Here is a 14,024-nt window from a genome sequence, read left to right as displayed (position 1 = left end):
TAAACTAAAGCAGTGGTACACTGTTTATGATGAACCATTTTAGGTTCCTCAAATAACCCTCTGGTGAACAGCTCTGAAAAGTGTAAAGAACAATTTAAAAAACAGAAGAAACATTTTTCAAAGAACCTTGGAGGATCCACTGATGTTAAGGGGATAGTTCACCCAAAAATGAAGATTAAATCACCATTTATGCACCCTTGTGTTGTTCCAATGCCATATGCCTTCATTTCTTTTTCAGACCACAAAAGGAGATTAAAAAAAGAAGCGTACGCTTGTCCATACAGTGCCATGGGTGTGGCAATCAGCATCAAGCTTTTAAAGAAGAAGCACAAGTATCACCGAGTGGTACCATGTGACGTGCAAGGACATGAAAAAAATATATATTTAAAAATCTCCTTTTGTATTAGACTCACCACAAAGGTGAGTAAATGATGATTTAATTTTAATTTATGGTTGAATTATCTCTTTAAAGGTTCTTGATGGAACCATATTCCAGTAAAGAACCTTTAGTAAGAGTGAAGAGCACACAGTTTTTCTTTTTTGTAGGAAATCTATAAGGCACAACAGCAAGAAACAGTCACTTTAACTGTAAATGACAAAAGAAAAGGAGGTAAATTGTCATGAAAAAATGAAGTACGATAGTTTCTAACCATATAATGCCATATTAAAAAAAAACAAGCTTAACATATCTCAGCACATTAGTTCTCAGTAACATTTCCGTTTGTGGGAATTTGTACTATAAACTTTAGCTCAAACTCTAGTTGAACACGTGGTTTTGATTTGCATTGTCTCATCCCCATGTTACCCCAGCGCCCTTTCTTTCTCATGGTTTACATCACTCTACTTCCTCTCTGCTTTCCTGTCATTTATGAAGCAGTTTGCTAACTTTCTTTCAGTTCTGAAGCAACTGCGTTCTGTTTGAGGAAACCAAAAAAATATCTCATAGCCACACGGCTGTATCTCTCTAGGGCGTTGCATTTCGACAACAGTAAGTAAGGTCTTTTTGATACTTGATTTTATGCATTTTGTACATTACTAATTCTTTATTCATTTTTATCTGTTGCAGTTTTAAAAACAGTAACTTTAGCTTTAAGAAACAGTTTCATAGTTTGTATCTGCTCAACTGTTAGTTCACTAATCCACTCAAACCGAGTATTATCAAGGATGAACCAATAATTAATATTGATTAACATTAATCGTTTAATTCTAAACTATTTTCTCACTTCACACAGTAAGGATGAATTAATTATAAAGATTTGTATAAATGGCAATATCAACTGCTTTTATTAAATTCATGGAGGACTTTAGATGTTAAAGACAAATAACTACATCATAACTAAAGGCAAATTATTAAAGGAATTCCAATAGATTATTGTTTTATTTCTTCTATGAAACAACAAATAAAACATCGACCAAAAATGTCTGAGTTGCTGAGTTGCAACAAAATGGATGGCGATTTATACAGTTAAAAAAGTATGATAAAAGTATACATATAATGTTTTGAGCTTGACAGTTTAAATAAGCATATAAAACAAAGTCATAAAACCAGCATTTTTTTATGTTCCTGTAAGCATTTGACCTTGCGGAAAGTGTTGAAAAGCACCTCGCTGTAGAACCGACAGTGAAAATATAGCTCTGTGTGATAAAATTAGCCATGTTTCAGTGGGTGATTCAGTAAAACAACTTTGAGCCAATAAATGTCAAGCACACAGGTCATTTGACCATCTATGGCAGTCATTTGTCTGAGAGGTGTCAGCCACATCATTCTGACTTATGCTGAAAAAAAAAAACATCTTTTTTTCAAAGTCACACTTTTCTGTTCAATGCATGCTTGCTGCAAAACTGCACATGTATAGGAAATTTTTGTTTGCATTGTCAAAGAGATAGCACTGAGAAGCTCATTTCCATCATTTTCAATAGTTGTTTAGGAAGCTGAAATATGAGGAACTATGATAAAAAAGAATACTGTTTTACACTAGGAAATGCTTCAGGCAGTGTGTCTGAGGGGCCTTCTGCTGTTGTTGGTGGGAAGACAGGGTACGTACACTGAATGCATCTTGTGCAGATGTCCTTGATTGAACTTAATTCACAGCTGTGTCCAAAACCTAAAAAAAATACTGCCATTGGTAATAACCTCCTTTACTGCCTATGATATTCCACAATCCTGTGCATGCAGTTTGTAAAAAAAAAAAAATGGTGTCTTATGTTATGATGGATTGAAAGCCAATCGGAAACCAGTTTCAGAAGAGCACAGCATTTTTTTTTTTTTTGGATTTGGATTTGGACACAGCTTATCCTTGTTTGAAGAATTAAGAATTATATCTCTGTTCCAAAACCTGGTTCTAATTAAAACACACACACACACACATATATATATGTATGTGTGTGTGTATATATATATATATATATATATATATATATATATATATATATGTGTGTGTGTGTGTGTGTGTGTGTGTGTGTGTGTGTGTATACACATACATACACACACACTAGGTTTTGGAAGAAAGCCTGTGTCTCACCAATAAATGTATTTAGTATTTATGTATTTTAACTACATTAATCATAGCAGAGCAAATATCCAGGATACTGAATCATGAAAAAAAAAAAAATTTTGTTTCAAGACATAAAGACATAAACTTTTTGTTGCAGTCTACACTAACCAATGTTCGAAAGGTTCAGTAAACACATGTGGAGAGTGCATCAGGTCTGGGCCTGGCTGTGCCTGGTGTAAAGACTTGGTAAGCGCTGCTTAATGGATCTTTTGTTAATATTAGTGAATTTGATTTTCAGAAACACCATTTAATTGGCCTTTAGTAAAGTATCTTACTGTCTGAACTCAGTCCATGCTAACATAATATGAAGTATATAATATTTAAATCCCTCACATTGCCAGAATTTGACATGCAGCATAAAATCTGGTCCACTTAGCAGCTTATTCTGACTAAGAATTTAGATTATATTTAAAGTGGCCAGTTTGTTTTTACATGCTGTTTAGGTACAGTACATGTTTTTCAGAAAATACCACAATAGCACAGAAAAGAATAAAAAATATGGCTCAACAATTCACTATTAACAACTGATGATAAATTCATAGACAAAAAAACAAAAACAAGAAGTACCCTTTAAGTGCAATTGTATTTATTGCAAAAAAAAAAAAAGCCTCAAAATGTCTTTGCAGCCAGACAATCTAACTGGAGCATGCAAGTTTTACTATTCATTGTTAGCTCTTTGATTTCTAACATTCCATTGTCAAATTGAAATTTCCAATGTTGGTTTGTTCAATAGTCAACAGCTTTTTCAAGTAAAAAAAAAAATCTCCTTCACATAATACTGTCTGTCATATTTAAACAACAGAATTTCACCAAGGATGTGAAGCAGGAAGCAGCACGCTGTGACACATATACTTCGCTTAAAGAAAAAGGATGTTCACCCAGCGGCATAATAAATCCTAAAAACGATTTTACAAAAAAGGCAGACAAGCCCCTAAATGCTGGTAAAAATCCAGTGCAGATCCAACCACAAGAAATACAGTTGGATCTTAGACCAGGTGTGTTACATTCTTACAACTTTACTGTATAGCTTAACCGAAACAACTTTCCCTTTCAACTTAAGTTTGAACCTGACTTTCAGAAGAGAATAGATGTGACTAAATATGTTGTTTTCTCAGAGATGCCCTTCACTTTTCAACTACATTTTAGAAGGGCACAAGGCTATCCAGTAGATCTCTACTACCTAATGGATCTCTCATACTCCATGAAAGATGATTTGAAGAATGTGAAAAATCTGGGGAATAAATTACTCGAAAAACTCAATGGCATCACTGGCAATGCCAGGATAGGTAAAAGTATTTCAATATATTTACATAAATATATATATTATAATATTATACATGTTTCATAGTTGAAAGATTAAGGTAATGGCTTAATGAACCAACCTTCCTGATGCAGGCTTCGGTTCGTTTGTCGACAAAACACTTCTTCCATACACCGACACCAATGAAGCGAAGCTCCAACGGCCATGCTCGGATAAAAATGATCCATGTCAGCCAGCATTTGGCTTTCAACATGTGCTTTCGCTGACAGACGATGGAAACAGATTCAAAACTATGGTAGCCGAGCAGCATATATCTGGAAATCTGGACCCCCCAGAAGGAAGCCTGGATGCCATCATGCAAGCCGCGGTCTGTGTGGTGAGACTTCACACTACATGGCATAAGTGACACATTTACATTTATATTACATTTAGTCATATAGCTTTACAAATGAGGACAATAGAAGCAATCAAAACTAACAAAAGAGCAACAATATGTTGCTACAAAAAGTGCCTACCTGGTCTCATGGCATTAATGTTAAAACGGTATTGCACAGAGGTACTTTTTTTTTTTTTATGAGACCAGGTTGCTGAGTGCAAAAGTCTTGGTTAGCCTAACTCAGTACACATAACAAGGTGTTTATATATGTATATATATACAGTACAGACCAAAAGTTTGGACACACCTTCTCATTCAAAGAGTTTTCTTTATTTTCGTGACTATGAAAATTGTAGATTCACACTGAAGGCATCAAAACTATGAATTAACACATGTGGAATTATATATGGAATTATATACATAACAAAAAAGTGTGAAACAACTGAAAATATGTCATATTCTAGGTTCTTCAAAGTAGCCACCTTTTGCTTTGATTACTGCTTTGCACACTCTTGGCATTCTCTTGATGAGCTTCAAGAGGTAGTCACCTGAAATGGTCTTCCAACAGTCTTGAAGGAGTTCCCCGAGAGATGCTTAGCACTTGTTGGCCCTTTTGCCTTCTGTCTGCGGTCCAGCTCACCCCTAAACCATCTCGATTGGGTTCAGGTCCGGTGACTGTGGAGGCCAGGTCATCTGGCGCAGCACCCCATCACTCTCCTTCTTGGTCAAATAGCCCTTGATGCCTTCAGTGTGACTCTACAATTTTCATAGTCATGAAAATAAAGAAAACTCTTTGAATGAGAAGGTGTGTCCAAACTTTTGGTCTATACTGTATATATGGTCACGGGTGGAAGGAACACATGACAAGGAGAGCTCAAAATAAATACCCCGGAGGGTGGATTTATTCACAACAATTGTGCCCAAGGGGAGGTAAATGCTGCGAAGGTGACTACAGTCATGCCCCAAAATATGGAAACTCTTGGTAAATATGATCAAAGAAGGCTGTGAAAATGAATCTGCATTGCTAATCCTTTTGAACTTTTATTTTTTTTAAAAATCACAAAAATGTTTCCTTTCATTGGATAATAAATTAAAATGGGGGTAAAATATCATTATGAAATAAATGTTTTCTCTAATACACATTGGCCACAATTAAGGACTCCCTTTAATTGAGTTATTTTTTAAACCTCCATTTGCCAGTTTAACAGGTCTAAATTTTCTCCTATAATGTCTGATGAGGTTAGAGAACACCTCACAAGAGATCAGTGAGCATTCCTTCATCCAGAATCACTCCAGACCATTTAGATTCCCAGCTCCATGTTGGTGCTTCTCCTATTCAGTTCACCACACTCATTTTCTACAGGGTTCAGGTCAGAGGACTGGAATGGCTGTAGCAGAAGCTTGGTTTTGAGCTCAGTGACCCATTTCGGTGTTGTTTTCGAGGTTTGTGTTTGGATTATTGTAAGGTTGGAAGATCCAAACATGGTCCATTATAAGATTTTTAACAGAGTCAGTCACTTTTTGATTTTTTATCTGTTGGTATTTGATAGAATCCATGATGCCATATATCTAAACAAGATGCCCAGGACCTCCAGCAGAAATATAGTCCTGCAACATCAAAAATACAGCAGTATATTTCATTGTACACATGGAGTACTTTTTATCTCGGTGTTCGCCAAACCCATCTTGAGTGTTTGCTGTTAAAAAGCTCATTTTTTGTTTCATCTGACCATAGAAGCCAGTCCCATTTGAAGTTCCAGTCATGTCTGATAACTGAATATGCTGGAGTTTGTTTTTGAATGAGCTAGGAGAATCTTTCTTGAAACCCTCCCAAACAACATGTGGTGATGTAGGTGCTGTTTGACAATTTCTTTTTTTAAGGTTTTCCGACCCCGAGACTCAACTTTTTTCTGCAGCTTTGGTCCTTGGAGAGTCTTTAGCCACTAAAACTCTCCTTCTCACTGTGCATTAGGACGATATAGACACAGGTCCTCTTTCAGGCAGATTCATAACATTTTCTGTAGATTGGATATTCTTAATTATTGCCCTGATGGTGAAAATGGGAATTTTCACTGCTCTAGCTCTTTTCTTATAGCCACTTCACTAGTTTGTGCAGCTCAATTATCTTTTGCTGTAAATCAGAAATATATTCTTTGGTTTTTCTCATTGTGATGGGTGATTAAAGACATTTGGGCTTCGTTTTCCCTCCCATTTATATTTCTGTGAAACAGGAAGCAATGGCTGGATAATTTCATGTTCATAATCACCCTGGAGTACTCAATTGTGAATATGAATATACTTCTATACTTCTATATACTATATATATATATACACACACACACACATACATACACACTGACAGGTTACATCATCCACACTATAAATGAAACAGGTATGAGATCATATAAAGCCTGATTCATGCATGATGTTCTTTATCAAGTAAATAAATACAAAGCAAAATGTTTCCCATGCAGGACGAGATTGGGTGGGGAAACAGCACTCGACTGCTGGTGTTGGCCACTGATGATGGCTTCCACATGGCAGGGGATGGAAAACTTGCTGCCATTCTGGAACCAAACAAAGAAACCTGTCAGCTGGTCAACAATAAGTACAGCAAGAGCAACCTATGGGTATGATTTAATACTTTATATTAATATTATAAATAGCATATGTTTATAAAGTTTATCTTAAAAAATTTTGAACTACACCAAGAAAGTCAAAGGCCGGCTTTTTATAAAGTTAATCCTTGAACAAAATTTTTCAATACTTTACATACATTTTTCAGCATTTTACATCCAGTATAAAATAAACTGAAAAAAAAGTGTATTTCCAAGGCAACATTGCTTGCTTTTTGTGTGTGAGTGTGTGTGTGTGTGTGTGTGTGTGTGTGTGTGTGTGTGTGTGTGTGTGTGTGTGTGTGTGTGTGTGTGTGTTTAAAGTACTACAGTAACTACAACAAAATTAACTAAAACTTAAAAATTAATAAAAATAACAAAACACAACAAAAATTAAAACGATAAATAAAATATAATTCAGAATATTGAATTCATATATCATTCAACTATAATAGTTTATTATAAGTATAGTTTATTATTAAACTATAATAGTATATTAATGATAATAACAGAACTCTGGTCCAGGGCGAGTTCAGTTGTACATATTTGTACATTTGGAAAAAACTCTGAAACATAAAATCTCAACATATTGACAGCATCTTAGACATTAAGTTTTGGCATTAGTACATTTTAGAGGTATTATACAGTACACAGTTAAATTGATAAATTATGTAATTTATAATAATAAATTAGGAAGTTTTATTAATCTAAATAATTAACAAATGCAGGGAGAAAAAAAATTAAACTTTTAATTCCACTAATTCAGTATTTTGAAGCCTCAAGGAATTTGTTACCATTTATGTCTCTAAGTTGTACAGGCGTATATGTTTTAGATACCATTAGTACCTTGATATCATATTATATAAAAAATATCACAACTATAATACAATCTGTGTTTTCAGGACTACCCATCTGTTGGACAAATAGCTCGCAAGCTGGAGGATCACAACATTCAACCAATTTTTGCAGTCACAAAAAAAATGGAAAGTGTGTACACCGTAAGTATAACATGCTAAAATATGCATAGATTGAGTGCGCTGAATAGTGTAAACTATTGTGGCAGTTTGGCAGTGTTTGGGAAACCTGTTTGACGGTCATCATCTTTGCAGTTACATTTGGTGTATTTACAACACTCCACAGTCAGTTTTATTTACACACAATTCACAGTAATATTCGTATTAGTGGAAGTACTGTGATGTTCTTGACTTTTTTCCTTAACAGGAGCTGAGCAAACTGATCCCTAAATCTGCAGTAGGGGTGCTCTCTGAAGACTCGGGAAACGTTGTCAATATTATTGTGGATGCATACAACGTGAGTGCATTAAACTTACACTTTGCACAAACCTTTTTCGAGTGAAACATCGTGATGTGAGAGCTTTTCTGTTTAACACCCTTATTAATGTCCTATGGGGTCTGAACAGAGCTTAACCTCTGAAGTGATCATGGCTCATGAAGCCCTCCCAGACTACATAAAAGTGAAATACACTTCAAACTGTATGGGTGGAGAACAAACCAGTGACCAGGGGAAATGTAGTAATGTGAACATTGGTCAGGACGTGAGTAAGATTAGTTCAAATATTCCTAAATATCATTTACGCAAATGCAGTTGCAAATCTCGGTGTATTATTTTAGCTAATTTGGCTAATGCAATATTATACAACTTTACACTGTGTAAATAACCGTACTCTTACCACAATCCTTTCAGGTGATTTTTGATGTGACTGTAACAGTAAAAAAATGCATTACCAGTCATAGCTTCCAAATCGGGCCATTGGGCTTCAGTGAAAAACTGAAGGTGAACATTCAGACTCGATGCGATTGTGAATGTGATGATATCAATCAACCTCATCCTCACTGTAATGGTCACGGTAAAGTTGTCTGTGGTGGCTGCAGGTAACAGAAAAAAAAAAAACTCTTAATTGCTATTTAAAAATAAGGTGTAATATTTTTCTTTCAAAAAATGTATTGCTTTTCTTAAGTCAATGGTGAACCTCGTTAGATTTTCATCACTAATTATTGTAGTAATAATAATACAGCATAAAAAAAAGATACAAAATACCATGAAGTATAATATATATATATATATATATATATATATATATATATATATATATATATATATATATATATATATATATATACATTTAAATCATAATATAAAAATCGATATATTCAATGAGATGTTTTTTATTTTACTGTGTTTAAAAAATATTAAAATATTCTTGACGTATTGCAGGACTATATGTATATATATATATATATATATATATGTTGTGACATAAGCAACTTCCTCATGTCCACAGCTGTGATCAGGGTTACCTAGGACAGCGCTGTGAATGCCAAGTAGGCCAAAAGGATGAGGCATCATTGAAAGCACAGTGCCAGAAGGACAACGGGACCGAATGCGAAGGCAAAGGAGATTGTGTGTGCGGACGATGTCAGTGTCATAAGACAGAGAGTGATCTTTCCTTTTACTATGGAGAATTCTGTGAATGCGACGATGAGCACTGTGAAAAATATGACAATAAACAGTGTGCAGGTGATTTTTGTAGAAAAGCTCATATTTAACATGTGCTTTGTAGTTTATTTTTAAAAATAAGTTCTTAAGTGCAATGTGGCTTCAATTTACAGGTCATGGCAAGTGCAAATGTGGTAAATGTGAGTGTGATGAAGGCTACGAGGGCGCAGCTTGTCAATGTGCAAAATCTGATGAAAAATGCAAAATCGACGGAGTTGTTTGTCATAACCGTGGGAAATGCGTATGTAACCAGTGTGAATGTGAGAGAGGATACAAGGTGCCCGCATGCAAATTCTGTTCTACTTGCCAACGTCCGTGTCAAGAGTCAGGGTAAGAAAAACCTCAGAACAAGTGACCGTGAGCTCTACAAAGCTGCTACATTATTAATAATATTAACTATTAATAATATAACAAAATAAATATTTTTAACTCATTTCAGAAGTCCAAACAGAGAATTACTAACTACAACTACTAACTTAGCTACAGAAATCATGTGAATCAGTTCATAAGGACCTGAAGCTTCGAATAAGCCATTAAACACATTTCACATATTCTCAGCTATATAAATTAGGGTATTTTCTATTTTTATTAATTATATTTAATGCAAATGTATTTGTTACTTATTGCAACATAAATAATGTACATACATTTAAAATAATATAAATAAAATATATTTTAAAGATATATTTTAAACTAAATATTTTTATGTGTATTTAAAGTGTACTAAAATATTCTTGACCTGCTGCAGGAGTTGTGTTGAATGTTTGGCCTTTGGGACTGGTCCGCTTGAGAAGAGCTGCCCTGCATCCTGTCAACATCTGGAAGTTAAGATTGTTGATAAAATGATCAAAAGCGACTGTCGAGTCAAAGATAAACTGGGCTGCTGGATGTCATTTACAATGACGGAACAGCTTGGATTTGACAAGTACTTTGTCAGTGTCCTCAAAGACAGAGGTAGACCCAGACACATTATCTGAAATACTAAAACATGTGCTAGGATCTTGGGTTCTGTCATTGTTCACCCCTTGTGTCATTATGAACCCTGCTGTTATTTTTTGCTTGAATTTCTGAAGAATCTTTATTAACTTTATATACAATAACACATACCTGGTCTCATGGCATAAATGTACCTGGGTGCACTTTTTAGCGAGACGCGTACAATAAGTACATATCACTGCAGTTTCCAAAATAAATGAACACTAGAAGCAGTAAATCACAACTATCCAGCTTAATGTCTATGGGTTTTCAGAGACAGTAGGTTTGTTCGGTAGCTTATAGTGTATGGAGACATACTTGAGAGGCAAGGAGCTCCAGTTTGAATCCTGTGTAACAACGGTCCGACAAAGCAGTTGAAATCGGTTCACAAAACGTTCAAATGGCACGGTTGCATCAACAAATGCGTTTTTGTATCAGTTTTGCATTTTTTAACACTGTTGGGTAGCTTTTGGGTTGGGTTTGGCGTAGGGCATATTTCCAACACAATAGTGCTTCAACCTTTAGCGACTGTCCCCAGATATTTGAATTCTGAACAGCCATAATACACACCAGAAGCAACATAATAAAAACACAGCAATGCGTACCTATTTCAACGTAATAAAAACGTGCCAGGGTTCACGAACTGAACCATTGTTTTAGCGCCACTCAGTGGACATTTCTCTTTGAAAATGCGGCAAAACGTGCAGTAAGGTATGTAAAAATGGTGTTATACACAAAAAGTGCACAGAGGTACGTATAAGCAATACGTACTTATTTCAATATAATAAAAAAACGTGCCAGGGTTCACGAATTGAACCAATGTTTTAACAACACTCAGTGGACATTTCTCTTTGAAACTGCCGCACAACGTGTAGTGAGGTGTGTACAAACGGTGTTATACAAAAAGTGCACAGAGGTACGTATTAGCAATACGTACTTTTTTCAACATAATTAAAACGTGCCTGGGTTCATGAATTTAACCAGTGTTTTAGCGCCACACAGTGGACAATTCTCTTTGAAACTGCAGCGAAATGAGCAGTAAGGTGCGTACAAACGGAGTTATACAAAAAGTGCACAGAGGTACATATTTTATGAGACCAGGATGAATAACACAGTAGTTTATAGTGACAAAAAGCTTCAAACTTAGTCATATATAGACTTTTTGATGATTTTCATAAAATAACATTATAGAGTTTCAAAAAGCGTTGTTTGACACAGAAAAAAGTTAATAAGTTAAAGCTTTCTACCTTGATGTTTCTTGTGTTAGAATGTCCTGAGGGGCCAAACATTGCAGCCATCGTAGGAGGATCTCTAGCAGCTGTGGCGTTGATTGGTCTCCTGATTCTCCTCATCGTCAAGGCAGTTCTGTATGCAAGCGACCTTAGAGAATGGAAGAGATTTGAAAAAGACAGAAAACATGAAAAAACATCTGTAAGTTGATTTTCTTTTTACATAAACCCCCTACCCTTCATGTTCAATCAAACTGCCTAAAGCTGTTCAGTATTCATGCTTTTTATTAAGATTAGATTATGTTTTCTTCTTCTTCTACAGGGTACCAACCCGTTATTCCAGAATGCTACGACCACAGTTCAAAACCCAACATTTTCTGGAGATTCTTGAGAACTTGTTGGTGCTGAATGCGTGGAGTGCAGAGCGTGTGTGTATAAATGAATCTTTGTGTCTGATGCATGATCATTCAATAAAATGAAAGAGCTTTAACTTTTCTTAATGTCCTGTGAGATCTTTAGCAACTTTAGAGAGGCACGAATGTTTGCAAATAAATTACATTTATAAATATATTTTATTGTATTTTAAATGGTTAACGTTGGTAGATGTATTTAACAGTTTAACGTAAAAAAAAAAGGCTTGTTATGTTTTGTGTAATGTAGACTGGTCACAATAGTTTCATTTTTTATACACAAAAATTTATACAGAGAAATCAAATTTTGCCCTTGCTGAGCTTTGCTGACATATACATTTAGCCAACAAACTTTACTTTTACTACAAGTCCCGTCTGGAATTCATTTAATATAAATAAATGCATCATTAAGAATGGTGCTGTTTCTGAGCTTCATGTGTGGAGTCAGTCCAGTGCCATAAACTTTTCTCTAAAGTTGTGCATTTGTAAAAGCAATTATGTTTTAGAAACTATCAATACACTGATATTTTATGTTTCAATGTCTGTCCAGATGCAAATACCTGAAAACTGAGATGACTGTAATTCTCAATAAATAAGAATTTATATATACAAATTCTTCACTGACTTTCCACATTATTAAGACAATAGACTTGTTACCTGAATACTTGGATTGTAAACTGCCTATTGATCTTTAATTGTTAATAACATTCAACATAGGTTATAGAATATGTGTATTTGATGGCTCTGTAAATGTCTTAAATATAAATAAAGCTGGAATTACAACCGTTCTTTTCAGTACCTGCCTTGTGATATTATGGATTTGGGCTATGCATTTAGTGGCACAAGCCATAAAGCCATTTTAAAACTTTAGATAATAAATAAGATAATATTTTGATTTTTTTATAATTTTGAAAGTTGAAATAAAAGCTATGCAAATTACTGAATAAATGAATATTTTATTTTTGATATTGTAACATTTTTATATTGTGAAAGTCATTTTGAGTAACTGAGTACATTTTGAGTATGTTTTCCTTTGAAGGTACAATCAATGGCTTCAGATTGGCTTCCAAGGTCCCATAATTTTTCATTATCTAAAAAAAAAAGAAAAAAAAGAAAGGAAAATATTTTAGACAAAACCAACTGAATAATTATACATACATTCAACATTAACATATAGTCCTTCAAACAACATCTGTATTCTTTCTTGCACAGATTAGTTGGATATTATAGGCAGTTGTGAGCATCTATGTCTGCACAGGTAAAAAAATAATAATAATAATTAAGTATTAAAAAAAATAATACCTTTTTTTTTTAAGTGAGAATGAATTCAATCGATCAAAACTGACAGTAAAAAAAAAGTACTTGTTGATACAAGAATCCTTACAAAAATGCAACATGGTTTCCACCAAAAAACAGCACAACTGTTTTTAACTGTGAAAATAATAAGAAATAGTTATTGAGCAGCAAATCAGCATAGTAGAACGATTTCTGAAGGATCATGTGGCACAGTGAAGACTGGAATAATGACTGATGAAAATTCAGCTTTGCAATGTAGGAATAAATTAAACAATTGAAAATAAAATATATCATTATAAACTGATTCAAATAATGCACAATAATATTATTTTATATTTAATAATATTTCAATCAAATAAAAGTCTTTTCTCAAAAACATCCAATACTCTTACAAACATTAAACTTAAAAAATAATAATATTTAAAATATGATATACGAGAGTAGTAAACTGAAGAGGAGCACCAATAACATGGAGCCCCAGTTTTAATCTAAGACCCTCTAATCTAAATGGTCTGGAGTGATTCTGGATGAAGGAATGGTCACTGATCTCTTGTGATGTGTTCTCTAACCTCATCAGACATTATAGAAGAAAATGTAGACCTGTTAAACTGGCAAATGGAGGTTTAAAAAAGAATTCAATAAAAGGGAGTCCTTAATTGTGGCCCATGAGTATTTGAGAAAAACATTTATTTCCTAATTTCCTATATATATATATATATATATATATATATATATATATATATATATATATATATATATATATATATATATATATGACTAGATGAAGGTC

General features: G+C 34.2%; 1 protein-coding gene across 1 annotated transcript; it reads left to right on the top strand.

Moving 5' to 3' along the window:
• The first annotated feature begins 856 nt into the window (after positions 1 to 856).
• Positions 857 to 12,023, top strand: itgb2 (integrin, beta 2). The gene is made up of 16 exons (XM_059562480.1): positions 857 to 988; positions 1,980 to 2,037; positions 2,653 to 2,741; positions 3,358 to 3,552; positions 3,673 to 3,841; positions 3,951 to 4,192; positions 6,667 to 6,822; positions 7,710 to 7,805; positions 8,029 to 8,118; positions 8,228 to 8,362; positions 8,512 to 8,699; positions 9,110 to 9,345; positions 9,438 to 9,654; positions 10,073 to 10,278; positions 11,567 to 11,730; positions 11,851 to 12,023. The coding sequence occupies exons 2-16, from the start codon at positions 1,983 to 1,985 to the stop codon at positions 11,917 to 11,919; spliced, it is 2,307 nt and encodes a 768-aa protein (XP_059418463.1). The 5' UTR covers positions 857 to 988; positions 1,980 to 1,982; the 3' UTR covers positions 11,920 to 12,023.
• Positions 12,024 to 14,024: the final 2,001 nt, after the last annotated feature.

The sequence above is a fragment of the Carassius carassius genome, chromosome 11 (assembly GCF_963082965.1).
Source record: "Carassius carassius chromosome 11, fCarCar2.1, whole genome shotgun sequence".
Classification (NCBI taxonomy): Eukaryota; Metazoa; Chordata; class Actinopteri; order Cypriniformes; family Cyprinidae; genus Carassius; species Carassius carassius.
The sequence above is the reverse complement of the archived record's forward strand: the minus strand, read 5'-3'. Positions and strand labels throughout refer to the sequence as shown.

Coding starts and splice junctions, on each gene's coding strand:
- itgb2 (XM_059562480.1), top strand. CDS start 1,983: ATGCTTCAGGCAGTGTGTCTGAGGGGCCTTCTGCTGTTGTTGGTGGGA. Junction 4,193..6,666: donor TGCAAGCCGCGGTCTGTGTG/GTGAGACTTCAC, acceptor TTTCCCATGCAG/GACGAGATTGGGTGGGGAAA. Junction 9,346..9,437: donor TGACAATAAACAGTGTGCAG/GTGATTTTTGTA, acceptor TTCAATTTACAG/GTCATGGCAAGTGCAAATGT.